The sequence below is a fragment of the Salvelinus namaycush genome, chromosome 30 (assembly GCF_016432855.1).
Source record: "Salvelinus namaycush isolate Seneca chromosome 30, SaNama_1.0, whole genome shotgun sequence".
Taxonomy (NCBI): domain Eukaryota; kingdom Metazoa; phylum Chordata; class Actinopteri; order Salmoniformes; family Salmonidae; genus Salvelinus; species Salvelinus namaycush.
Genome location: NC_052336.1, coordinates 586,866 through 602,027, shown reverse-complemented (window position 1 = coordinate 602,027; position 15,162 = coordinate 586,866). Strand labels below are relative to the sequence as shown.

The window sequence follows — 15,162 nt, the reverse complement described above, 5'->3', positions numbered from 1 at the left end:
TGTTATTACACCATTATACCAGTTCATAAAGTAATACAGACTGTTATTACAGTATTATACCAGTTCATAAAGTAACAGACTGTTATTACAGCATTATACCAGTTCATAAAGTAACACAGACTGTTATTACAGCATTATACCAGTTCATAAAGTAACAGACTGTTATTACAGCATTATACCAGTTCATAAAGTAACAGACTGTTATTACAGCATTATACCAGTTCATAAAGTAACAGACTGTTATTACAGCATCATACCAGTTCATAAAGTAACAGACTGTTATTACAGCATTATACCAGTTCATAAAGTAACAGACTGTTATTACAGCATTATACCAGTTCATAAAGTAACAGACTGTTATTACAGTATTATACCAGTTCATAAAGTAACAGACTGTTATTACAGTATTATACCAGTTCATAAAGTAACACAGACTGTTATTACAGCATTATACCAGTTCATAAAGTAACACAGACTGTTATTACAGTATTATACCAGTTCATAAAGTAACAGACTGTTATTACAGCATTATACCAGTTCATAAAGTAACAGACTGTTATTACAGCATTATACCAGTTCATAAAGTAACAGACTGTTATTACAGCATTATACCAGTTCATAAAGTAACAGACTGTTATTACAGCATTATACCAGTTCATAAAGTAACAGACTGTTATTACAGCATTATACCAGTTCATAAAGTAACAGACTGTTATTACAGCATTATACCAGTTCATAAAGTAACAGACTGTTATTACAGCATTATACCAGTTCATAAAGTAACAGACTGCTATTACAGCATTATACCAGTTCATAAAGTAACAGACTGTTATTACAGCATTATACCAGTTCATAAAGTAACAGACTGTTATTACAGCATTATACCAGTTCATAAAGTAACAGACTGTTATTACAGCATTATACCAGTTCATAAAGTAATACAGACTGTTATTACAGCATTATACCAGTTCATAAAGTAATACAGACTGTTATTACAGCATTATACCAGTTCATAAAGTAACACAGACTGTTATTACAGCATTATACCAGTTCATAAAGTAACAGACTGTTATTACAGCATTATACCAGTTCATAAAGTAACACAGACTGTTATTACAGCATTATACCAGTTCATAAAGTAACACAGACTGTTATTACAGCATTATACCAGTTCATAAAGTAACACAGACTGTTATTACAGCATTATACCAGTTCATAAAGTAACAGACTGTTATTACAGCATTATACCAGTTCATAAAGTAACAGACTGTTATTACAGCATTATACCAGGTCATAAAGTAACAGACTGTTATTACACCATTATACCAGTTCATAAAGTAACAGACTGTTATTACAGCATTATACCAGTTCATAAAGTAACAGACTGTTATTACAGCATTATACCAGTTCATAAAGTAACAGACTGCTATTACAGCATTATACCAGTTCATAAAGTAACAGACTGTTATTACAGCATTATACCAGTTCATAAAGTAACAGACTGTTATTACAGCATTATACCAGTTCATAAAGTAACAGACTGTTATTACAGCATTATACCAGTTCATAAAGTAACAGACTGTTATTACAGCATTATACCAAATCATAAAGTAACACAGACTGTTATTACAGCCTTATACCAGTTCATAAAGTAACAGACTGTTATTACAGCATTATACCAGTTCATAAAGTAACACAGACTGTTATTACAGCATTATACCAGTTCATAAAGTAATACAGACTGTTATTACAGCATTATACCAGTTCATAAAGTAATACAGACTGTTATTACAGCATTATACCAGTTCATAAAGTAACAGACTGTTATTACAGCATTATACCAGTTCATAATAAAAATGAAATGTCTAGGAAGTTAGTTCCATTTTGCTCCTGTAGATGGCATCAGTCAGTGTCGATGAGAGGATTTTGAAATGGTGTGTGACAGAAGGTAGTCATACACTGAGTTTACAAACCATTAGGAACATTTCACGGTCAACAGTTTTCCATGTGTGTCAACAATTGTCCACCACCCAAAGGACATGGGGGTGGCAGGTAGCCTAGTGGTTAGAGCGTTGTGTCAGTAACCAGCAGGTAGCCTAGTGGTTAGAGCGTTGTGTCAGTAACCAGCAGGTAGCCTAGTGGTTAGAGCGTTGTGTCAGTAACCAGCAGGTAGCCTAGTGGTTAGAGCGTTGTGTCAGTAACCAGCAGGTAGCCTAGTGGTTAGAGCGTTGGGCCAGTAACCAGCAGGTAGCCTAGTGGTTAGAGCGTTGGGCCAGTAACCAGCAGGTAGCCTAGTGGTTAGAGCGTTGTGTCAGTAACCAGCAGGTAGCCTAGTGATTAGAGTGTTGGACCAGTAACCAGCAGGTAGCCTAGTGGTTAGAGCGTTGTGTCAGTAACCAGCAGGTAGCCTAGTGGTTAGAGCGTTGGGCCAGTAACCAGCAGGTAGCCTAGTGGTTAGAGCGTTGGACCAGTAACCAGCAGGTAGCCTAGTGGTTAGAGCGTTGTGTCAGTAACCAGCAGGTAGCCTAGTGGTTAGAGCGTTGTGTCAGTAACCAGCAGGTAGCCTAGTGGTTAGAGCGTTGTGTCAGTAACCAGCAGGTAGCCTAGTGGTTAGAGCGTTGTGTCAGTAACCAGCAGGTAGCCTAGTGGTTAGAGCGTTGGGCCAGTAACCAGCAGGTAGCCTAGTGGTTAGAGCGTTGGGCCAGTAACCAGCAGGTAGCCTAGTGGTTAGAGCGTTGGGCCAGTAACCAGCAGGTAGCCTAGTGGTTAGAGCGTTGTGTCAGTAACCAGCAGGTAGCCTAGTGGTTAGAGCGTTGTGTCAGTAACCAGCAGGTAGCCTAGTGGTTAGAGCGTTGTGTCAGTAACCAGCAGGTAGCCTAGTGGTTAGAGTGTTGGACCAGTAACCAGCAGGTAGCCTAGTGGTTAGAGCGTTGTGTCAGTAACCAGCAGGTAGCCTAGTGGTTAGAGCGTTGTGTCAGTAACCAGCAGGTAGCCTAGTGGTTAGAGTGTTGGACTAGTAACCAGCAGGTAGCCTAGTGGTTAGAGCGTTGGGCCAGTAACCAGCAGGTAGCCTAGTGGTTAGAGTGTTGGACTAGTAACCAGCAGGTAGCCTAGTGGTTAGAGCGTTGGACTAGTAACCAGCAGGTAGTCTAGTGGTTAGAGCGTTGGACTAGTAACCAGCAGGTAGTCTAGTGGTTAGAGCGTTGGACCAGTAACCAGCAGGTAGCCTAGTGGTTAGAGCGTTGGACTAGTAACCAGCAGGTAGCCTAGTGGTTAGAGCGTTGGACCAGTAACCAGCAGGTAGCCTAGTGGTTAGAGCGTTGGACCAGTAACCAGCAGGTAGCCTAGTGGTTAGAGCGTTGGACCAGTAACCAGCAGAGGTAGCCTAGTGGTTAGAGCGTTGGCCAGTAACCAGCAGGTAGCCTAGTGGTTAGAGCGTTGGGCCAGTAACCAGCAGGTAGCCTAGTGGTTAGAGCGTTGGGCCAGTAACCAGCAGGTAGCCTAGTGGTTAGAGCGTTGGGCCAGTAACCAGCAGGTAGCCTAGTGGTTAGAGCGTTGTGTCAGTAACCAGCAGGTAGCCTAGTGGTTAGAGCGTTGTGTCAGTAACCAGCAGGTAGCCTAGTGGTTAGAGCGTTGTGTCAGTAACCAGCAGGTAGCCTAGTGGTTAGAGTGTTGGACCAGTAACCAGCAGGTAGCCTAGTGGTTAGAGCGTTGTGTCAGTAACCAGCAGGTAGCCTAGTGGTTAGAGCGTTGTGTCAGTAACCAGCAGGTAGCCTAGTGGTTAGAGTGTTGGACTAGTAACCAGCAGGTAGCCTAGTGGTTAGAGCGTTGGGCCAGTAACCAGCAGGTAGCCTAGTGGTTAGAGCGTTGGACTAGTAACCAGCAGGTAGCCTAGTGGTTAGAGTGTTGGACTAGTAACCAGCAGGTAGCCTAGTGGTTAGAGCGTTGGCCAGTAACCAGCAGGTAGCCTAGTGGTTAGAGTGTTGGACTAGTAACCAGCAGGTAGCCTAGTGGTTAGAGCGTTGGACTAGTAACCAGCAGGTAGTCTAGTGGTTAGAGCGTTGGACTAGTAACCAGCAGGTAGTCTAGTGGTTAGAGCGTTGGACCAGTAACCAGCAGGTAGCCTAGTGGTTAGAGCGTTGGACTAGTAACCAGCAGGTAGCCTAGTGGTTAGAGCGTTGGGCCAGTAACCAGCAGGTAGCCTAGTGGTTAGAGCGTTGGACCAGTAACCAGCAGGTAGTCTAGTGGTTAGAGCGTTGGACCAGTAATCAGCAGGTAGACTAGTGGTTAGAGCGTTGGACTAGTAACCAGCAGGTAGCCTAGTGGTTAGAGTGTTGGGCCAGTAACCAGCAGGTAGCCTAGTGGTTAGAGCGTTGGGCCAGTAACCAGCAGGTAGCCTAGTGGTTAGAGTGTTGGGCCAGTAACCAGCAGGTAGCCTAGTGGTTAGAGCGTTGGGCCAGTAACCAGCAGGTAGCCTAGTGGTTAGAGCGTTGGACTAGTAACCAGCAGGTAGCCTAGTGGTTAGAGCGTTGGACTAGTAACCAGCAGGTAGCCTAGTGGTTAGAGCGTTGGGCCAGTAACCAGCAGGTAGCCTAGTGGTTAGAGCGTTGGGCCAGTAACCAGCAGGTAGCCTAGTGGTTAGAGCGTTGGACTAGTAACCAGCAGGTAGCCTAGTGGTTAGAGCGTTGGACTAGTAACCAGCAGGTAGCCTAGTGGTTAGAGCGTTGGGCCAGTAACCAGCAGGTAGCCTAGTGGTTAGAGCGTTGGGCCAGTAACCAGCAGGTAGCCTAGTGGTTAGAGCGTTGGACTAGTAACCAGCAGGTAGCCTAGTGGTTAGAGCGTTGGGCCAGTAACCAGCAGGTAGCCTAGTGGTTAGAGTGTTGGACTAGTAACCAGCAGGTAGCCTAGTGGTTAGAGCGTTGTGTCAGTAACCAGCAGGTAGCCTAGTGGTTAGAGCGTTGTGTCAGTAACCAGCAGGTAGCCTAGTGGTTAGAGCGTTGTGTCAGTAACCAGCAGGTAGCCTAGTGGTTAGAGCGTTGTGTCAGTAACCAGCAGGTAGCCTAGTGGTTAGAGCGTTGTGTCAGTAACCAGCAGGTAGCCTAGTGGTTAGAGCGTTGTGTCAGTAACCAGCAGGTAGCCTAGTGGTTAGAGCGTTGGGCCAGTAACCAGCAGGTAGCCTAGTGATTAGAGCGTTGGGCCAGTAACCAGCAGGTAGCCTAGTGGTTAGAGCGTTGGGCCAGTAACCAGCAGGTAGCCTAGTGGTTAGAGCGTTGTGTCAGTAACCAGCAGGTAGCCTAGTGGTTAGAGCGTTGTGTCAGTAACCAGCAGGTAGCCTAGTGGTTAGAGCGTTGTGTCAGTAACCAGCAGGTAGCCTAGTGGTTAGAGTGTTGGACCAGTAACCAGCAGGTAGCCTAGTGGTTAGAGCGTTGTGTCAGTAACCAGCAGGTAGCCTAGTGGTTAGAGCGTTGTGTCAGTAACCAGCAGGTAGCCTAGTGGTTAGATTGTTGGACTAGTAACCAGCAGGTAGCCTAGTGGTTAGAGCGTTGGGCCAGTAACCAGCAGGTAGCCTAGTGGTTAGAGTGTTGGACTAGTAACCAGCAGGTAGCCTAGTGGTTAGAGCGTTGGACTAGTAACCAGCAGGTAGTCTAGTGGTTAGAGCGTTGGACTAGTAACCAGCAGGTAGTCTAGTGGTTAGAGCGTTGGACCAGTAACCAGCAGGTAGCCTAGTGGTTAGAGCGTTGGACTAGTAACCAGCAGGTAGCCTAGTGGTTAGAGCGTTGGACCAGTAACCAGCAGGTAGCCTAGTGGTTAGAGCGTTGGACCAGTAACCAGCAGGTAGCCTAGTGGTTAGAGCGTTGGACCAGTAACCAGCAGGTAGACTAGTGGTTAGAGCGTTGGACTAGTAACCAGCAGGTAGCCTAGTGGTTAGAGTGTTGGGCCAGTAACCAGCAGGTAGCCTAGTGGTTAGAGCGTTGGGCCAGTAACCAGCAGGTAGCCTAGTGGTTAGAGCGTTGGGCCAGTAACCAGCAGGTAGCCTAGTGGTTAGAGCGTTGGGCCAGTAACCAGCAGGTAGCCTAGTGGTTAGAGCGTTGTGTCAGTAACCAGCAGGTAGCCTAGTGGTTAGAGCGTTGTGTCAGTAACCAGCAGGTAGCCTAGTGGTTAGAGCGTTGTGTCAGTAACCAGCAGGTAGCCTAGTGGTTAGAGTGTTGGACCAGTAACCAGCAGGTAGCCTAGTGGTTAGAGCGTTGTGTCAGTAACCAGCAGGTAGCCTAGTGGTTAGAGCGTTGTGTCAGTAACCAGCAGGTAGCCTAGTGGTTAGAGTGTTGGACTAGTAACCAGCAGGTAGCCTAGTGGTTAGAGCGTTGGGCCAGTAACCAGCAGGTAGCCTAGTGGTTAGAGTGTTGGACTAGTAACCAGCAGGTAGCCTATTGGTTAGAGCGTTGGACTAGTAACCAGCAGGTAGTCTAGTGGTTAGAGCGTTGGACTAGTAACCAGCAGGTAGTCTAGTGGTTAGAGCGTTGGACCAGTAACCAGCAGGTAGCCTAGTGGTTAGAGCGTTGGACTAGTAACCAGCAGGTAGCCTAGTGGTTAGAGCGTTGGACCAGTAACCAGCAGGTAGCCTAGTGGTTAGAGCGTTGGACCAGTAACCAGCAGGTAGCCTAGTGGTTAGAGCGTTGGACCAGTAACCAGCAGGTAGACTAGTGGTTAGAGCGTTGGACTAGTAACCAGCAGGTAGCCTAGTGGTTAGAGTGTTGGGCCAGTAACCAGCAGGTAGCCTAGTGGTTAGAGCGTTGGGCCAGTAACCAGCAGGTAGCCTAGTGGTTAGAGCGTTGGACCAGTAACCAGCAGGTAGTCTAGTGGTTAGAGCGTTGGACCAGTAACCAGCAGGTAGACTAGTGGTTAGAGCGTTGGACTAGTAACCAGCAGGTAGCCTAGTGGTTAGAGTGTTGGGCCAGTAACCAGCAGGTAGCCTAGTGGTTAGAGCGTTGGGCCAGTAACCAGCAGGTAGCCTAGTGGTTAGAGTGTTGGGCCAGTAACCAGCAGGTAGCCTAGTGGTTAGAGCGTTGGGCCAGTAACCAGCAGGTAGCCTAGTGGTTAGAGCGTTGGACTAGTAACCAGCAGGTAGCCTAGTGGTTAGAGCGTTGGACTAGTAACCAGCAGGTAGCCTAGTGGTTAGAGCGTTGGGCCAGTAACCAGCAGGTAGCCTAGTGGTTAGAGCGTTGGGCCAGTAACCAGCAGGTAGCCTAGTGGTTAGAGCGTTGGACTAGTAACCAGCAGGTAGCCTAGTGGTTAGAGCGTTGGACTAGTAACCAGCAGGTAGCCTAGTGGTTAGAGCGTTGGGCCAGTAACCAGCAGGTAGCCTAGTGGTTAGAGCGTTGGGCCAGTAACCAGCAGGTAGCCTAGTGGTTAGAGCGTTGGACTAGTAACCAGCAGGTAGCCTAGTGGTTAGAGCGTTGGGCCAGTAACCAGCAGGTAGCCTAGTGGTTAGAGTGTTGGACTAGTAACCAGCAGGTAGCCTAGTGGTTAGAGCGTTGGGCCAGTAACCAGCAGGTAGCCTAGTGGTTAGAGCGTTGGGCCAGTAACCAGCAGGTAGCCTAGTGGTTAGAGCGTTGGGCCAGTAACCAGCAGGTAGCCTAGTGGTTAGAGCGTTGGACTAGTAACCAGCAGGTAGCCTAGTGGTTAGAGCGTTGGGCCAGTAACCAGCAGGTAGCCTAGTGGTTAGAGCGTTGGGCCAGTAACCAAAAGGTTGCTGGATCGAATCGCAGAGCTGAAATTGTAAAAATCTGTCGTTTTACCCCTGAACAAGGCAGTTAACTCACTGTTCCCCGGTAGGCCGTCATTGTAAATAAGAATTTATTCTTCACTGACTTGCCTAGTTAAATTAAATAAATGAATAAAACTTGACACAGCTGTCAAGCATTGCTGTAGAACACCGACTAACTGAGGCTGTTCTGATGGAAAAATGAATATCATAGAGAATTCTTCAGAATAATTTATTCATTTAAACAACCGCAGATGTGTATGTGTGAAAAATACAATATTTATATAGCAGAAAAGACCTAGTTACAACCCATTAATACATACAGGATATGTTTGAAATCATCAACAGCTTTATAAAATATAAAATATAAAATAGGTTACTGAATAGCTACATGTCAAATATTTTTACAGTTATAGAAAAATAAACAATTAGAATTACATTGAACCTCCTCTATACCAATCTCAGATAGGGTATTAACCTAGTACATTACATTTAACCTCCTCCGTACCAATCTCAGATGAACCTAGTACATTACATTGATCCTCCTCTATACCAATCTCAGATAGGGTATTAACCTAGTACATTACATTGATCCTCCTCTATACCAATCTCAGATAGGGTATCAACATGCCTGACAAGGTTTGCGTCACTAATGGCAAACTATTCCCTTTATAGTGCACCAGCAAGGGTTAGCGTGTTAGGGGGTGATGGTGGTTGATGACATCATCGTCGTCTTGGCAGCAGTCGATCTGCTCTCAATCTTGGTCACATGACTCTGGACCCAGGCTTCAGAAGGGTCAACACAAAATGTCTTCCCTTTCTTTGTGGTGAAACTGCAACAGATACACAACACATTGTCTCTCAGAACATCCAGTCTATAATATTAATGCTCCATCTTGTCTTGTACAGTGTAGCCTGGATGTAGCCTGGTTCCAGATGTGTTTGTTCTATCATACCAACTCCTTGTCACTCCTGGTCATGTTTGGCATGACAAGGAGTTGACGTGAAGGCACAAACAGATCTGGGACCAGGCTAGCCTAGATGTTTCCGGTTTACAGTAGGTTATGTTTACTTACATCAGTGCTTTGTGAGGGCAGCTACTGGAAGTTGTTCTGAGAGAAACCACTTGTTTAAGAGGGATCCTCGCGCTGAATTTCATACAGCATTCAGTTGCAGTGTCCAACGCAATGACACCTGTAAACAAATGATCATAAACCACAGTTAACATAAAGATCTCCAGGTGTGTCTCCAACAGCGTATTACACAACATGGCTACTCCACACACACACACACACACACACACACACACACACACACACACACACACACACACACACACACACACACACCTGCAGACGTTGTATGTAGGGAGCAGAGCAGTCCCAGGAGGAGTAGAGCAGTCAGGGTCTTCATGGTTCAGAGATGGTTGAGATGCTGAAGATTGTATTGTCTGAGATGGTCTCTGATGCTCTGGTCTCTGATGCTCTGGTCTCTGATGCTCTGGTCTCTGATGCTCTGGTCTCTGATGCTCTGGTCTCTGATGTTCTGATCTCTGATGTTCTGATCTCTGATGTTCTGATCTCTGATGCTCTGGTCTCTGATGTTCTGGTCTCTGATGTTCTGGTCTCTGATGTTCTGGTCTCTGATGCTCTGGTCTCTGATGCTCTGGTCTCTGATGCTCTGGTCTCTGATGCTCTGGTCTCTGATGCTCTGGTCTCTAATGATCTGGTCTCTAATGATCTGGTCTCTGATGCTCTGGTCTCTGATGCTCTAGTCTCTGATGTTCTGGTATCTGATGCTCTGGTCTGGTTCTGTGTCAGAAGTCTACCTGATGCTCTTGTTCTATGTCTGAGGTCTGATCTGACCTGTCTTTTATACAGAGAGCTGTTCCATCAGACCCATTGACAATTGACGAGGGAATCTCCCCTCTATTCCTTCATTCACTCTGAATATCTTTCTAAGAACCAACATTCAGCCCTTCAGGTTCCTCTTCTTCAATTCTCTGTAACTCTGTTTCCTCCAGGATGTTCAGCAGCGCTGCTATTTTCTGAAATACTCAGAATACACTTACTGGAGAATTGCATATCAAAGGAAGGCTATTAAAGTAGACTATATACTATGATACATTACATCAAATACAAGAAAAATTCAGATGAAATTAAGTTCTCTAGATCATAACCAACTAGTTTGTAAGTAATACCTGAAATCAACTGTGTATCTTTCAACTTTTAAAAAGATTTTAGGATGTGTGCATATTGATTTAAAACCTGTAGAATACTGTTAACCTTTACATCATAGTCAAATTAAATCATAGAATCTTTTTCTATCAATTAATCTCAGATTATTGTGGTTTGTGTCTTCCCTCCGTTAGGAAGGTTGGTGGTTTGATCCCTGATCGAGTCAGAACAAAATCATTCTGCAGTTGCTATGTCCATTATTGGAGTAATAAATGAATGATATACACCCATTGATTCTTGAAGAATATAACTTATAAATGCTTCTTGAGTTTAGTTGAACTGTCATACCCCATCAGAACCCAGAATATAAACTTATTTTACTACAATGTTTAAACAAAGTAAATGTAAAACACCCTGTATATCCTGAGAACGTGGTTAAAACTATAATGTTGACATCATGGATGGTCAGTCCTTCCATCTGTAGCTCTGTCTATGAATTTGAGAGTGGTTACATTTGTCCAGACCCATCCCTAGCTTTTCACCTAAACAAGGACAGGAAATCTTTTGTTTTTGTTTCAACTGCTGATAGTCTGTTTAAGGAGACGGGGTAAGGTAAGGAGACGGGGTAAGGTAAGGAGACGGGGTAAGGTAAGGAGACGGGGTAAGGTAAGGAGACAGGGTAAGGTAAGGAGACGGGGTAAGGTCCTGCAATAGACTAGCGTTCTGTTCAGGGGGTGTACTTGTATCCTACATCAACCTGCCTCATGCTACAGAAACAGGTTAACACACACTATGGGCAGTTGTGGACCGGACAAGACTACAGTACTCTCTGTATCGCTCTCCACACTCACACCAACTTCACTAGACTACTGTACTCTCTGTATCTCTACTCACACCAACTTCACTAGACTACTGTACTCTCTGTATCGCTCTCCACACTCAAACCAACTTCACTAGACTACTGTATTCTCTGTATCTCTCCCCACACTCACACCAACTTCACTAGACTACAGTACTCTCTGTATCTCTCTCCACACTCACACCAACTTCACTAGACTACTGTACTCTCTGTATCTCTACTCACACCAACTTCACTAGACTACTGTACTCTCTGTATCGCTCTCCACACTCAAACCAACTTCACTAGACTACTGTATTCTCTGTATCTCTCCCCACACTCACATACTGACTGACCCATCTGGTTATACAATCATACTGACTGACCCATCTGGTTATACAATCATACTGACTGACCCATCTGGTTATACAATCATACTGACTGACCCATCTGTTTTACAATCATACTGACTGACCCATCTGGTTATACAATCATACTGACTTACCCATCTGGTTATACAATCATACTGACTGACCAATCTGGTTATACAATCATACTGACTGACCAATCTGGTTATACAATCATACTGACTGACCCATCTGGTTATACAATCATACTGACTGTCCCATGTCTCTCCATCTATATAGTTTAATAGGGTTCAGTAGAAGATGCATATTTAGCGACACATTCACTGAACCAAGTATCCTGTTTCAGTTCAGATCAGAAAGATTCAAGTAAAGAGAGACGTCTATTTTTAATTAACTCTCACTTCCCCATTCTGTCATTAGAACCTCGTATGATGCAAATGACTGCGGTTTTTCTAAGTACAAACATTGGCAGCACTTTTCTCTCTCATTGTCATTCTCAAAATGTTTGTAATAACTTGAAGCCAGAGTTCACAGTACTGCACAGAGTTACTGGTGGACACAGGGAGGGACTGACAGTAACTGCACAGGCAAGCAAATAACAAACATTTTCATTAAAATACAGAAGAATTAAAAAATGTGGTTTGAACGTTTCTTTGTGTGCCACCGTTTCTGAGCGAGTCGTTCCAGTTGTAGTGTTCTGTTGTGTGATGACATAATGGTTTTATCTTGTACACTGCCAGTATGATGTCATAATGGTTTTATCTTGTACACTGCCAGTGTGATTTCATAATGGTTTTATCTTGTACACTGCCAGTATGAAGTCATAATGGTTTTATCTTGTACACTGCCAGTGTGATGTCATAATGGTTTTATCTTGTACACTGCCAGTATGATGTCATAATGGTTTTATCTTGTACACTGTCAGTATCATGTCATAATGGTTTTATCTTGTACACTGCCAGTATGATGTCATAATGGTTTTATCTTGTACACTGCCAGTGTGATGTCATAATGGTTTTATCTTGTACACTGCCAGTGTGAAGTCATAATGGTTTTATCTTGTACACTGCCAGTGTGAAGTCATAATGGTTTTATCTTGTACACTGCCAGTATGATGTCATAATGGTTTTATCTTGTACACTGCCAGTGTGAAGTCATAATGGTTTTATCTTGTACACTGCCAGTATGATGTCATAATGGTTTTATCTTGTACACTGCCAGTATGATGTCATAATGGTTTTATCTTGTACACTGCCAGTGTGATGTCATAATGGTTTTATCTTGTACACTGCCAGTTGGAAGTCATAATGGTTTTATCTTGTACACTGCCAGTATGATGTCATAATGGTTTTATCTTGTACACTGCCAGTATGATGTCATAATGGTTTTATCTTGTACACTGCCAGTATGATGTCATAATGGTTTTATCTTGTACACTGCCAGTATGATGTCATAATGGTTTTATCTTGTACACTGCCAGTGTGATGTCATAATGGTTTTATCTTGTACACTGCCAGTGTGAAGTCATAATGGTTTTATCTTGTACACTGCCAGTATGATGTCATAATGGTTTTATCTTGTACACTGCCAGTGTGAAGTCATAATGGTTTTATCTTGTACACTGCCAGTATGATGTCATAATGGTTTTATCTTGTACACTGCCAGTGTGAAGTCATAATGGTTTTATCTTGTACACTGCCAGTATGATGTCATAATGGTTTTATCTTGTACACTGCCAGTATGATGTCATAATGGTTTTATCTTGTACACTGCCAGTGTGATGTCATAATGGTTTTATCTTGTACACTGCCAGTATGATGTCATAATGGTTTTATCTTGTACACTGCCAGTATGATGTCATAATGGTTTTATCTTGTACACTGCCAGTATGATGTCATAATGGTTTTATCTTGTACACTGCCAGTATGATGTCATAATGGTTTTATCTTGTACACTGCCAGTGTGATTTCATAATGGTTTTATCTTGTACACTGCCAGTATGAAGTCATAATGGTTTTATCTTGTACACTGCCAGTGTGATGTCATAATGGTTTTATCTTGTACACTGCCAGTATGATGTCATAATGGTTTTATCTTGTACACTGCCAGTATGATGTCATAATGGTTTTATATTGTACACTGCCAGTATGATGTCATAATGGTTTTATCTTGTACACTGCCAGTGTGATGTCATAATGGTTTTATCTTGTACACTGCCAGTGTGAAGTCATAATGGTTTTATCTTGTACACTGCCAGTGTGAAGTCATAATGGTTTTATCTTGTACACTGCCAGTATGATGTCATAATGGTTTTATCTTGTACACTGCCAGTATGATGTCATAATGGTTTTATCTTGTACACTGCCAGTATGATGTCATAATGGTTTTATCTTGTACACTGCCAGTATGATGTCATAATGGTTTTATCTTGTACACTGCCAGTGTGATGTCATAATGGTTTTATCTTGTACACTGCCAGTTGGAAGTCATAATGGTTTTATCTTGTACACTGCCAGTATGATGTCATAATGGTTTTATCTTGTACACTGCCAGTATGATGTCATAATGGTTTTATCTTGTACACTGCCAGTATGATGTCATAATGGTTTTATCTTGTACACTGCCAGTATGATGTCATAATGGTTTTATCTTGTACACTGCCAGTGTGATGTCATAATGGTTTTATCTTGTACACTGCCAGTAGTGATGTCATAATGGTTTTATCTTGTACACTGCCAGTATGATGTCATAATGGTTTTATCTTGTACACTGCCAGTGTGAAGTCATAATGGTTTTATCTTGTACACTGCCAGTATGATGTCATAATGGTTTTATCTTGTACACTGCCAGTGTGAAGTCATAATGGTTTTATCTTGTACACTGCCAGTATGATGTCATAATGGTTTATCTTGTACACTGCCAGTTGAGTCATAATGTTTATCTTGTACACTGCCAGTATGATGTCATAATGGTTTTATCTTGTACACTGCCAGTGTGATGTCATAATGGTTTTATCTTGTACACTGCCAGTATGATGTCATAATGGTTTTATCTTGTACACTGCCAGTATGATGTCATAATGGTTTTATCTTGTACACTGCCAGTATGATGTCATAATGGTTTTATCTTGTACACTGCCAGTATGATGTCATAATGGTTTTATCTTGTACACTGCCAGTGTGATTTCATAATGGTTTTATCTTGTACACTGCCAGTATGAAGTCATAATGGTTTTATCTTGTACACTGCCAGTGTGATGTCATAATGGTTTTATCTTGTACACTGCCAGTATGATGTCATAATGGTTTTATCTTGTACACTGCCAGTATGATGTCATAATGGTTTTATATTGTACACTGCCAGTATGATGTCATAATGGTTTTATCTTGTACACTGCCAGTGTGATGTCATAATGGTTTTATCTTGTACACTGCCAGTGTGAAGTCATAATGGTTTTATCTTGTACACTGCCAGTGTGAAGTCATAATGGTTTTATCTTGTACACTGCCAGTATGATGTCATAATGGTTTTATCTTGTACACTGCCAGTGTGAAGTCATAATGGTTTTATCTTGTACACTGCCAGTATGATGTCATAATGGTTTTATCTTGTACACTGCCAGTATGATGTCATAATGGTTTTATCTTGTACACTGCCAGTGTGATGTCATAATGGTTTTATCTTGTACACTGCCAGTTGGAAGTCATAATGGTTTTATCTTGTACACTGCCAGTATGATGTCATAATGGTTTTATCTTGTACACTGCCAGTATGATGTCATAATGGTTTTATCTTGTACACTGCCAGTATGATGTCATAATGGTTTTATCTTGTACACTGCCAGTATGATGTCATAATGGTTTTATCTTGTACACTGCCAGTATGATGTCATAATGGTTTTATCTTGTACACTGCCAGTATGATGTCATAATGGTTTTATCTTGTACACTGCCAGTATGATGTCATAATGGTTTTATCTTGTACACTGCCAGTGTGATGTCATAATGGTTTTATCTT

At 42.9% G+C, this 15,162-nt stretch overlaps 1 protein-coding gene across 1 annotated transcript; it reads right to left on the bottom strand.

Annotated features, from left to right (window-relative positions):
* Positions 1 to 8,035: 8,035 nt before the first annotated feature.
* On the bottom strand, positions 8,036 to 9,266 carry LOC120024691 (C-C motif chemokine 13-like). Its single transcript, XM_038968933.1, has 3 exons — positions 9,112 to 9,266; positions 8,839 to 8,956; positions 8,036 to 8,595 (listed from the first exon to the last, which is right to left on the bottom strand). The coding sequence occupies exons 1-3, from the start codon at positions 9,173 to 9,175 to the stop codon at positions 8,460 to 8,462; spliced, it is 318 nt and encodes a 105-aa protein (XP_038824861.1). The 5' UTR covers positions 9,176 to 9,266; the 3' UTR covers positions 8,036 to 8,459.
* Between the last annotated feature and the right edge of the window lie 5,896 nt (positions 9,267 to 15,162).